A 13,680-nucleotide genomic window follows, 5' to 3' on the forward strand; every position below is an offset into this window, starting at 1 on the left:
ATTATTATTTTTCTAGCAATTTTCATTAGATTTACTCTTTGGCTAAAGAGTTGTTCCAGTAAATTTAAAAATTTGCAACATCTGTTGTATTGTTTCTTTATACATATGTTTTGCATTCCTAACTTTAATGCATCATTGTCAGACAGTTTATTATGTACTATTTCTAATATAGGAATTTATTGAGGTTTACTTTGTGGACAAAATATTACATTTAAAAATTTGTGATGGCTGCTTAAAATAATGTTTTCTCTGTAGGTAAAAAAAGGAAATATAGATATAGTTTGTGTGTATGTATGTGTCACATGTTAATGCCCACCAGAGACCATTCACCACGGAAGAACTAAACAAACAAGTAGACAAAGAGACTCATCCAATTGACAACAAATATCTTTGGCCATCAGCCTTTTTCAGGGTTGTCATGATGGACACATGGCTGAGCATTTTGGCCCTCTGCGGAAGATTTTTATTGATAATCCTTACGTCAGAGCTCCCCTGTGGACTGGCTGAGGTTCTGTAGTTCATTGTCTGCATAATTACGTTCAGCAGCTTTCTCTGTCCAATCCTGCTTCTTCCCCCTTCTCTTCACAGGTGTTGATTCCTAATAAAGATTTTGCACCCAAAATCTGTCGTAGCATTTGATAATGGGAAACCTGGCTTGTGACACTGAATTCTATGGAATGCATCACTCCTCAGTCTTCTGCTTCCAGCCGGATTTGGTGAAAGGGAGCCACAAGCAGGAAGTAAAATGGTGGGAGGAAAGAGAACTTAGGGTATTATGGCTCCACGTCCGACTGCTTCATCATGGCTGTGGCCTGTGCTGTACTCTGTGACTTCAGTTCCTCTTTTGTGGCTCCTCTTCCATGATCCCATCCCTTATTAGACTCTACTAATACTTTGCCCTTCCCTTTCCTCTTCAGGCTTAGGAGTAGTATACTAGTGAGGAAAGGTTAGATTTGCTACTATAAAATTACTCCCAAATATCAATGACTTACAACTATTGTTCGTGGTACATATCCATCACGGGTTGGTTGTGGTGCTTCTTCCTGATGTCTAGCTGGGGATTCACGTGACGGAGAAGCACAAACCGGCTTCAGAAGCTTCTTCCCATCTGTTTCATGACATTTCAGCTCACATGTTATTCAGGTAAATGGGCAAGTCTAACTTTAAGTGGGGCAGGGAAGTATAAGACTCCACTAGAAAAAGCAGAGGTGGGGCCGGGCACAGTGGCTCACGCCTGTAATCCCAGCACTTTGGGAGGCCGAGGCGGGCGGATCACGAGGTTAGGAGATCGAGACCATCCTGGCTAACACAGTGAAACTCCGTCTCTACTAAAAATACAGAAAATTAGCCGGGCGTGGTGGCGGGCGCCTGTAGTCCCAGCTACTCGGGAGGCTGAGGCAGGAGAATGACGTGAACCTGGGAGGCGGAGTTTGCAGTGAACCGAGATCGCGCCACCGCACTCCAGCCTGGGTGACACAGTGAGACTCTGTCTCAAAAAAAAAAAAAAAAAAAAGAAAAAGCAGAGATGGGTGACCAGCAATACAATCTAACAAGAATATTATGCTTTCCTACTACTGTTTGTACATGGGTGCTTACCAGCCCATGGAGGTTCACCGCTATATAGACTGTTCTTTAAGTCTTTTTGAAGATGCTATTTCATGCCCAGAATCCTGATAGATACTGTGGTATTCTCTGAAGGTTTTCTCCTCATTACCTGCCCCCTCCACCACATGATGTAGTGTTTCTTTCAAGAATTAGAAACATTATACTGTTTTACACTAATTAGTTGTTTGGCCTTAATTTTATGTTCAACTGAATTCAATAATCCCCTACCATTTCTCATCCTGTGACTTTCCCATTCCTGTCGTTTTTATTTGGATTAATCTGTATATTGGTTAGATTGTGACAAGTAGATTTTTTAAAAACATTACCTGGATATGTGGGAGATATACTTCCTCAGACTTTGTACATTTGAGATAATTTCCTATCATCTGGACATTTAAATGCCAGTTTGACTGAGTATATAATTCAAATCTCTTTTCTTCCAAAATCCTGTTGACAATGTTCCACAGTTTTTTTGCATGTAAAGCTGCTAACATGAATTTGTAAGTCAGTGTTTTTTTATTTTTATTTTTTATTTTTTACCTCTTCCTTTGTTGGTGACACATTTTTATTGCTTGCATACTTAAAAAAAATTGAAGTTCAATAACTTCGTGAGACCACATCTCAGTGTGTCATTCTTTATCTTTGTCTTTTAGAACAGTGGTTCCTGTTGTTCTTCAGATCCTGTGTTTCTTCCTTGCCCAAATGTTATTTCAATGATGTCTTTGAATGATTTTTTATTCCATTTGTTCTACTGTTTCCTTCAGAGACGGCAGTCCTATGCATGTTGAATCTTTCTTGGCTCTCTGGCAATCCTTGTTTCTATGTCCATTCCCTCACAGTTTTTGTGTGATTTTCTTTTCTTTTTTCTTTGTCTTTTTTTTTTTTTTTTGAGATGGAGTCTCACTCTGCTGCCCAGGGTGGAGTGCAGTGGTGCAATCTCAGCTCATTGAAACCTCTGACTCCTGAGTTCAAGTGATTCTCCTACCTCAGCCTCCAGAGTAGCTTGGATTACAGATGCCCGCCACCACACCCAGCTAATTTTTTGTATTTCTGTTAGAAACGGGGTTTTACCATGTTGGCCAGGTTGGTCTCGAACTCCTGACCTCAGGTGATCCACACACCTCAGCCTCCCAAAGTGGTGGGATTACAGGCATGAGCCACTGCACTTGCCTGATGACACCACTCTTAATGAAAAGAACAGGTCAAACATAACAAGATGCTGTTTTGAAAAGTCATTTCCCATCTTGCTCATCAGCAGTGCAAGTGTAGACCCTATGCTGAGTATTTTCTGTGTTTTTCAAAGCTAACCAAAAAAATGTGTGTGTGTGGAGGGTGTGGGGGTGAGAATCTAGATTTTTTTTTTAATCATGTGTAACCTGTAACTATATTGTGTTCATTAACTGGAGAGATTAGGTTAAACTAGCAACTCAATGTGTACTCTCAATATTGTCTAAATAAATTGCACCTAATAATTGCTCTTTGGAGTTTATAAAGTAGGCCTAGCCTTTCTTAGTTTAAGTTGGAAATCAAACAAAACAGTTTTGTAACCATGCCCTTATGTCATTACCTTTCCAAGAAGTCCATCATAACTTTCATAATTTGTTTTTCTAAGACTCAAGAAAGCAATGATCAAACTAAATGTTTGGTTTAAGATACAGGAAGCAGGGCCTTATTAATACCTTCCTGAAACTCTGAGGCATTCAGAAGCAAACGATATATTGGAATTATTTTATTCCATTAGTAAATGTACCCAAAAAGTGATTTATGCAATCTAATGACTTTCTGTAAAATTAACAAGGTGTTTTCAAAGCACGTTTATAAAATGAAAAGTAATTGATGAAAGCTTTTCATTTGACATTTTTACTGGACTTTTTATTATGAATTGGAAATCAATTTCTAAGCACCTAGAAGATATAGGTATTGGGTAGAAATGAACACCTTTTTGTGGGAAATATGTCCCCTCAGTTTAATCAAATTTATTTATATAATAGAGTGACAAGCTGTTAGATGTGGTAAAATAATAGATATATTAATACCTTTCATTAGATAAACTTAAGGTGACTTCTCATAATGAATTGGTAAATATTTTATTTTAAACTTAATTGCTTGAACTTTTTCCAGTGAACTGTCTACTTTGTAGACAAGGACAAAGACCAAAATGACAACTTGATTGGTTGCCTTGGCCCCTTGCAGTCCTAATCTGCCTCCTAACCCCCATTTAGGAAATTAAAACACAAATACACATGCATATAAACACACTCAAATTCTGACCTTTGCTTCATGTTTAAAGAATAATACCTTTAGGGAAAATTATGCATATGCAAAATTATTCATACCTTTTTAAAACAAACTGTGGTTGCTTTTTACAAACAATTCATAACTATTTTAATTTACACTTAGTTGATTGAGCATTTTCCAGTGAATTGACTACTTTTTGGACTGAAACAAACAACTTGATTGGTTGTCATGACATCGTAGCCCTAATCTGCCTCCTGACCCTGACTTTGGAAATTAAAACACCTACACACATCATAATGTTCACGGACACAAATACACACCCAAACTCTGACCTTTGCTTCATGTCAAAAATAATAATCTCTTTATGGAAAATCATACCGATTTTATGGAAAACAAGTAGGAAGATTTCATTCCAACTACGCTTTGGGAGGAACTTTCCTATGTCAAAACGCAGTAAAGGTTCCGTTAGTATATTAAATACTCTCGCAGACAGGGATGAAAACGGCCTCAGGTTGTTTTTATTGTATCAAGCCTGAACCACGCGGACCAGCATCCATTCAGAGCTTGTCATAATCTACCTTACCCATTAGATTCTATTTTCCAGTAATCTCAAATACATAACCCTGCTCAAGATGAGTTGTCTCTTCCCTGCTATTGGGTTAAAATATTACAATCATTCTTGTCTCTATGCCCTTGCTTGTGCAGTTACTAATTTTCACCTTCTCAAATCTGGAATATTCTTTGCTAACCTTTCTAAATTCTGCCCTTCTCTGAAGGCCCACCTCAATTCCCAACACTTCCAACAAAACTTTATTTTGCTGTTATATTCCGAAGTGATTCCTCCCTTTCTTGACCTCTATCTTGTTTTTTAAACTAAAGCTTTCCTGTTAATTTCCTAAATATTTAATTTTATCTTTTCAAATAGATTGCATAATTCTCTGATGTCTGGTACCGTATTACCCTCCTTTTTTGTTTTTCCACCATTATAAAGCATAGTACTGAACATGCAATACTTTTTGGTTGTTAAATAAAAGTATCAGAAATTTGTTTAATTTTGTCTCATTGTAGTTGTGGATCTCTAGGTACAGCACACTTTTTAAAAATTAAGTCATCATTAGGCTTTTCTTTTCCTGGTGGTTAAAGATGTTAACATTATATTAAAAATGAAGGTAATTTAAAGACCTTAAAGTTCCAATCACCAGAAAATTGATGTATTTATTTTCAAAAATAAGAATTCATAAAATAGTACTCCATTAAATATGAAAAGAATAGATTAAGTCAGAGGAAAAGTGCCCTTTATTCCAAAGTTCTTTCCTGTGTATGTTCTTAGAAGCCGGCTTCCCTCACCGTGTAGCCAACTTACGTCAGAATTTCAGATGTTTTGGAGCTCTTCAGGTCTATAGGATAATTTTTTTTGCCTCTTTTGTTTCCTTTGTTTTGCATTCCTTGGTAATTTTTTCCTTTTCTTCAAAACCTTGCAGGATGTTAGGAGGATGAAGTTTTTAGAATTGTGCCTGACACATAGTTAAGAATTCAGTAGTGTTCGCCATTACACTATTTTCTTTTTCTTTTCTTTTTTTCTCCCCAACTTGAGTCTGGTAAAATACACACAACTATTATTTAGTTTCATTTTTGCCTATCTGTATTTAAATATATATGATTGGTATACAGAAGAAAGCCGCAAGCCAAACAATCTCAGAAATACCTAGTATTGACCTATTAGAAAGTTTGGATTTTATTACAATCTTCACTTATTAAATGTTTATCAAGCATCTCATATTTGCAAAGCAGTTTGAGAGAGGTATTATTCAGAAATGAATCTTGACAATTTTCTACAATATGAATTTCTTATTTCAGTAACTAGAAATAAATGTTATTTAAAATGTAGAGGATATAAGACTTACATAAATAATTCAAGATTGAAAGTTAAAAGTGCCCCAAGAAAGGTAGAGATAAAAATGAGAGTTCACAGGGGAAAATGGAAGAGCTATTTTCAGTTTAGGGGTTAATAATTCATACGAGAGAGGATTTGAAATGAACTTTGGTGATAGAGCTGGTTTTGGACAAGCATAAATTTGAGAGAGGTGGGAAGATGTGATGAATTGTGGGTGCCTGCAAATTCCCTGTCACTCCCCCCATTGAAAGGTGGGGTTTATTTCTGCTCCCCTTGCGTCCTAGCTGACTCTGTGACTGCTTTAACCAATGCAACAAGACTGAAGTGTCTAAGAGGACTGGCAGCTTCTGCTTCCTCCCTGTTGCAGCCCTCACCTTTAGGATATCCTAAAACTTACTTTGTGTGTCAATAATGAAGATATGTCAGTAATTTTCTTTTCTTACAATGAATGTCCTTGTCATGTTTTGGCATTATAGGAAATATAGAAAAAAATATGTTAAATATTAAAAAATTATACGAAAACCTCTTATAGTTTTATATCATCTTAAATATGAAGCAATTTAGGCTGGGAAATTTGCTTGTGGAAAATATTTTTAAATATTACAATTTGATTCCATTTATTTTAATTCCACAAAGATACTCCTCAAGAAAAGCAACCCCAAGAAACATAATTGTCAGATTCACCAAGGTTGAAATGAAGGAAAAAATGTTAAGGGCAGCCAGAGAGAAGGGTCGAGTTACCCACAAAGGCAAGTCCATCAGACTAACAGCGGATCTCTTGGCAGAAACCCTACAAGCCAGAAGAGAGTGGGGGCCAATATTCAACATTCTTAAAGAAAAGAATTTTCAACCCAGAATTTCATATCCAGCCAAACTAAGCTTCATAAAGTGAAGGAGAAATAAAATCCTTTACAGAGAAGAAAATGCTGAGAGATTTTGTCACCACCAGGCCTGCCTTACAAGAGCTCCTGAAGGAAGCACTAAACATGGAAAGAAACAACTGGTACCAGCCACTGCAAAAACATGCCAAATTCATGCCATCGATGCTATGAAGAAACTGCATCAATTAACGGGCAAAATAACCAACTAATATCATAATGACAGGATCAAATTCACACATAACAATACTAACCTTAAATGTAAATGGGCTAAATGCCCCAATTAAAAGACACAGACTGGCAAATTGGATAAAGAGTCAAGACCCATCAGTGTGCTGTATTCAGGAGATGCATCTCACGTGCAAAGATGCACATAGGCTCAAAATAAAGAGATGGAGGAAGATCTACCAAGCAAATGGGAAGCAAAAAAAGCAGGGTTGCAAGCCTAATCTCTGATAAAACAGATTTTAAACCAACAAAGATTAAAAGAGACAAAGAAGGCCATTACCTAATGGTAAAGGGATCAATTCAACAAGGAGAGCTAACTATCCTAAATATATATGCACCCAATACAGGAGCACCCAGATTCATAAAGCAAGTCCTTAGAGACCTACAAAGAGACTTGGACTCCCACACAATAATAATGGGACACTTTAACACCCCACTGTCAATATTAGACAGATCAATGAGGCAGAAGGTTTACAAGGATATCCAGGACTTCAACTCAGCTCTGCACCAAGCAGACCTAATAGACATCTACAGAACTCTCCACCCCAAATCAACAGAATATACATTCTTCTCAGCACCATATCACACTTATTCTAAAATTGACCACATAATTGGAAGTAAAGCACTCCTCAGCAAATGTAAAAGAACAGAAATCACAACAAACTGTCTCTCAGACCACAGTGCAATCAAATTAGAACTTAGGATTAGGAAACTCACTCAAAAGCACACAACTACATGGAAACTGAACAACTTGCTCCTGAATGACTACAGGGTAAATAACGAAATGAAGGCAGAAATAAAGATGTTCTTTGAAACCAATGAGAACAAAGACACAACATACCAGAATCTCTAGGACACATTTAAAGCAGTATATAGAGGGAAATTTATAGCACTAAACGCCCAGAAGAGAAAGCAGGAAAGATCTAAAATCGACACCCTAACATCACAATTGAAATAACTGGAGAAGCAAGAACAAACAAATTCAAAAGCTAGCAGAAGGCAAGAAATAACTAAGATCGGAGCAGGACTGAAAGAAATAGAGACACAAAAAAACCCTTCAAAAAATCAACGAATCCAGGAGCTGGTTTTTTGAAAAGATCAACAAAATTGACAGACCGCTAGCAAGACTAATAAAGAATAAAAGAGAGAAGAATCAAATAGACACAATAAAAAATGATGAAGGGGATATCACTACCAATCCCACAGAAATACAAACTACCATCAGAGAATACTATAAACACCTCTATGCAAATAAACTAGAAAATCTACAAGAAATGGATAAATTCCTGGACAAATAGACCCTCCCAAGACTAAACCAGGAAGAAGTTGAATCTCTGAATAGACCAATAATAGGCTCTGAAATTGAGGCAATAATTAGTAGCCTACCAATAAAAAAAAGTCCAGGACAAGATGGATTCACAGCCAAATTCTACCAAAGGTACTAAGAGGAGCTGGTACTATTCCTTCTGAAACTATTCCGATCAATAGAAAAAGAGGGAATCCTCCCTAACTCATTTTATGAGGCCAATATCATCGTGATACCAAAGCCTGTCAGAGACACAACAAAAAAAGAGAATTGTAGACCAATATCCCTGATGAACAATGATGCAAAAATCCTCTTATATAAAATACTGGCAAACCGAGTCCAGCAGCACATCAAAAAGCTTATCCACCATGATCAGGTTGGCTTCATCCCTGGGATGCAAGGCTGGTTCCACATATGCAAATCAATAAATGTAATCCATCACATAAACAGAACCAAAGACAAAAACCACATGGTTATCTCAATAGATGCAGAAAAGGCCTTCGACAAAATTCAACAGCCCTCATGCTAAAAACTCTTAATAAACTAGGTATTGATGGAAAGTATCTCAAAATAATAAGAGCTATTTGTGACAAACCCACAGCCAATATCATACTGAATGGGCAACAACTGGAAGCATTCCCTTTGAAAACCAGCACAAGACAAGGATGCCCTCTCTCACCATTCCTATTCAACGTAGTGTTGGAAATTCTGGCCAGGGCAATCAGGCAAGAGAAAGAAATAAAGGGTATTCAATTAGGAAAAGAGGAAGTCAAATTGTCCCTGTTTGCAGTTGACATGATTGTTATTTAGAGAACCCCATTGTCTCAGCCCAAAATCTACCTAAGGTGATAAGCAACTTCAGCAAAGTCTCAGGATACAAAATCAATGTGCAAAAATCAATCACAAGCATTCTTATACACGAATAACAGACAGAGAGCCAAATCATGAGTGAACTCCCATTCGCAATTGCTACAAAGAGAATAAAATACCTAGGAATCCAACTTACAAGGGATGTGAAGGACCTCTTCAAGGAGAACTACAAACCACTGCTCAACGAAATAAAAGAGGATACCAACAAATGGAAGAACATTCCATGCTCATGGATAGGAGGAATCAATATCGTGAAAATGGCCATACTGCCCAAGGTAATTTATAGATTCAATGCCATCCCCATCAAGCTACCAATGACTTTCTTCACAGAATTGGAAAAAGCTACTTTAAAGTTCATATGGAACCAAAAAAGAGCCCGCATTGCCAAGGCAATCCTAAGCAAAAAGAACAAAGCTGAAGGCATCATGCTACCTGACTTCAAACTATACTACAAGGCTACAGTAACCAAAACAGCATGGTACTGTTACGAAAACAGAGATATAGATCAATGGAACAGAACAGAGGCCTCAGAAATAACACCACACATCGACAACCGTCGGATCTTTGACAAACCTGACAAAAACAAGAAATGGGGAAAGAATTCCCTATTTAATAAATGGTGCTGGGAAAACTGGCTAGCCATAAGTAGAAAGCTGAAACTCAATCCCTTAATTACACCTTATACAAAAATTAATTCAAGATGGATTAAAAATTTAAATGTTAGATCTAAAACCATAAAAACCTTAGACGAAAACCTAGGCAATACCATTCAGGACATAGGCATGGGCAAGGACTTCATGACTAAAACACCAAAAGCAATGGCAACAAAAGACAAAATAGACAAATGGGATCTAATTAAACTAAAGAGCTACTGCATGGCAAAAGAAACTACTGTCAGAGTGAACAGGCAACCTACAGAATGGGAGAAAATTTTTGTAATCTACCCATCTGCCAAAGGGCTAATATCCAGAATCTACAAAGAACTCAAACAAATTTACAAGAAAAAAACAACCCCATCAAAAACTGGGCAAAGGATATGAACAGACACTTCTCAAAAGAAGACATCTATGCAGCCAACAGATACGTGAAAAAATGCTCATCGTCACTGGTCATCAGAGAAATGCAAATCAAAACCACGATGAGAAACCATCTCACGCCAGTTAGAATGGTAATCATTAAAAAGTCAGGAAACAACAGATGCTGTGGAGGATGTGGAGAAATAGGAACGCTTTTACACTGTTGGTGGGAGTGTAAATTAGTTCAACCATTGTGGAAGACAGTGTGGCGATTCCTCAAGGATCTAGAACCAGAAATATCATTTGACCCAGCAATCCCATTACTAGGTATATAACCAAAGGATTATAGATCATGCATACATATGTTTATTGCAGCACTATTCACAATAGCACAAATTTTGATATTTTGTGCTTTCATTTTCACCCCATTCAAAATGCTTTTTAAATTCCTTTTTTATTTCTTCTTTTATCCATGGGTTATGGAGAACTGTGTATTTAGTCTGTACATATTTGGGAGTTTCTGTTACTGACTTCTAAAATTCAATTTTGATCAGAAAGCATACTTTGTATGATTTGAATCTTTTGAAATTAATTTAGACTTGTTTTATGGTCTAGAATATGAACTAACTTGTAAATATTTTTTGTGCAATTAAAATGAATGTTTTCTGTTGTTCTCCTTATATAAATGTCAATGATGTCAAACTATTTGATAGTCTTGTTCAAATTGTCTATATTTTTACTAACTTTGTCTTTATCAATTGCTAAAAGAGTGTTGACATTTACCATTATAAGAGTAAATATTTCTACTTTCCTTGTAGGTTTATTGGCCTTTGCTTCATATATTTTCAATCTCTGTTAAGTATATAAACATTTAAGATTGTTATGTCCTCTTGATGATTTGATGCCCTTTTTATTAGGAAATCACCTTCTTTCTCACTGGTCATATTCTTTGCTCTGACAGCTATTGAGTCTGATACTTATAAAACCAATCCTGCTTTTTATGATTGCTGTTAACATGGTATACATATTTTCCATAATTTCCCCACTTGCAAACTGTTTATGTCCTTATTCTTGTAGGGATTATATAGTGGGTGATATAGTTGACAATCTGATCATCTTTACCTTTTTTCTTTTCACAAGAGGTGTTATGTTTAATGTGATAATTTATATGGTTAGGCATATATTTCTTTTTAGTGTGATAACTGATTTAGTTTGGTTTAAATCTACCATCTTGACTATTTGTTTCTATTTATCCCATAACGCCTTTGTTCTCTTTTTCTGCCTTCTTTTGTATTGAGTACTTTTGTATTTAATGTTATCCCTTCTGCTTGATTTTTAGCTATAAGTTTTTGTTTGTTTTTGGTGATTGATTTGGGGTTTGTAGTATACATTTGGGTCATTTGACCACCATGGCTTAAGAATCAGCAAATCCCTGGAGTGAAAAGCTGTCACACAGTATCAGGTTCACTTCTGTGTACCCATCTTCTTCCTGTAATCTTGTCCTCTTGATCCTGGCCACCTTGACATGCTCATATTCAGAGTTTTGATTCCCCTAGAGGAAGAGCAACACAAATATTGGGTTCACTTCAAAAATCTTTGCTTCTCTCTAGGATTGTGGCCTCTTAAATCCGGACTACCTTGGAAAACCTCCAATGCCTTCAAACTTACTTTTAAAAAAAGTATCCATTTTTCTATGTATTCTTGATTAGAGCATGGTTTCTTACAAGATAGTCCATCAGAGCTGAAACCAGGTGGACCAGCATCATTAGTTTTTGGATGAAGCGTTTTTCATATTTGAAAGATAAAATTATTTGTAAATTTTATGCCTTATTGTTAACATATTTCCACTTTTTTAAAAAGTGGAATATTTTTGTGTTTACAGTATATTTGGAGAATATAAATAGCATCACAACTACTTTAGGATTCAAACTGTGTTCAATGAAACTTAGGGTTCCTCCAGTTAACTCTAAGAGCTCCCTAAAGAAGCTATTATAATGATGTCTCCATCATTATCTCTATATTTATATCTCTCCCCCCCCTCCCCCCCACACACAACATTAATTCAGCATGTCAAGTCTTCGGTCACAAAACTGTATGTGGAAATGAGAATCTGTGGCACAGAATAAAAATTTTCCATCAGTGATATACTCACAAAAAACTCACTGGAAAAATAATTTAAAATAATTTTTATCAGTAATCAGGCAAATTTCTTCTTGTTTTTGGCAAATAAATGCATTATGTTTATAAATCATTCTGCCTACATTTTGAGGTAACAAAAATTTAAATTTACAAATTATGTAAAGTGTTTATTTTTATGAAGTCACTCATGCTTTAATTCAAGTCGTTCCCCCTCTTAATTCATTTTATAGTTTTCGAATGGCAAGTAGAGCTAATGTTACCACAAACATTTCCATTAATCTGAAAAATGTGTTTTTTGAAAAGCTGCTCAGCACAAATAAGGCTATAAATAGAGCTTCTTTTGCTAAATAAGTTTAAATTAGTTACATTTCAAATAGTGATACAGTGTTGGAACCCTACGAAAAATGAGAGAAATGAGGGGAAGCAGGATTGAGTTGCTGTTGATATATATACATTTTTTTTTTTAATTTGAAGGGGACAAGTAAGTCAGGCCAATAGCGATTTAAATGACTTTAAAAAATTTTCCACTTTTTTGCCTTTTAGTTTTAGTGATTTAGTGGTTATTGGCATTTCCTTTAGTATGAAAAACGAATTTGTTTAAAGGCACTGATTTTGTGAATTTGTGTGAAGGCACTAGGCACTAACTGTGAAATTTTAACAGAGTTTTTATGGCTATGGCATAAAGCTAATAAAACAATCCAAACATGGTAGCCATAATTTAATGAAAGGTGACTCTCTTAAACTGACTTAGTTCCAAATGTCTGGTCTTATTTTAATTTAATGGCTCTGTTTCTAAGCAATAATCTAATTTTAAGCTTTTTGTTTATTCCAAGCAAAGTCAAACAATATGTACATTTGTTAGGAATAATCTTTGGGTGACACTTGAGTTGATGTATCCCATTAAAAAGGATTTGGGGAGCCTCTTTTGAGGAACCTGTCCAAACTGTTTCTTCTTATGGTTTGTAGAAATAGAAGGGATAAAATCAACTACATATCTCTCTTATTCAAAATTAACTGTTGAATGTTAAATATTTTCCACATCTATTCATTTTGGATTTATTGAAATAACTTTCAGAAGTAGGACTTCTTCCAAATTCTTACAGCATTTTAACCATAAAAGGCATAAAAATATTTTGCAATCCCATGGGCAGTAATCTGATATTTGGGAGGTTTTTTTAAAGAAATGAACAGTGTATAAACTTTCCAAATTAGAAGTTTATGCGTGGTCCATCATGTACAACATTTATTTCAGTGTCTATAATGTGCTGAGTCCTTGAAATACAAATTGGACAAAAGAAAGGAAAATAAAATTTATGGAGTACGCCCTATTTTGTAGGTATTTAAACTGTTATTTAATTTATTTCACAGCACTCCTACTAGGGTAGTAGATTGCTATGGTTTGAATGTTCCCATCTCCCCAACATTGATATGTTGAAACTTAGTCCCCAACGTATGGTGTGAAGAGGGGTGGCCTTTGGGAGGCAATTAGGTCATGATGGCTCCACC

General features: G+C 35.9%; 1 protein-coding gene across 2 annotated transcripts in view; it reads right to left on the reverse strand.

Annotated features, from left to right (window-relative positions):
- Positions 1-13,680, reverse strand: part of CABCOCO1 (ciliary associated calcium binding coiled-coil 1) — a 103,575-nt gene that overhangs the window by 43,900 nt on the left and 45,995 nt on the right. The window contains exon 6 of one of the 2 annotated variants that reach the window (XM_063669942.1): positions 10,227-11,587. The exons of the other annotated variant lie outside the window; for it this stretch is intronic. Within the exon in view, the coding sequence (XP_063526012.1) occupies positions 11,450-11,587 (138 nt within the window). The 3' untranslated portion in view covers positions 10,227-11,449. Of the gene's footprint in view, positions 1-10,226; positions 11,588-13,680 lie in introns of those variants that run through there. 2 annotated transcript variants of the gene reach the window in all.

This window comes from Pongo pygmaeus, chromosome 8, assembly GCF_028885625.2.
Source record: "Pongo pygmaeus isolate AG05252 chromosome 8, NHGRI_mPonPyg2-v2.0_pri, whole genome shotgun sequence".
NCBI classification, from domain to species: Eukaryota; Metazoa; Chordata; class Mammalia; order Primates; family Hominidae; genus Pongo; species Pongo pygmaeus.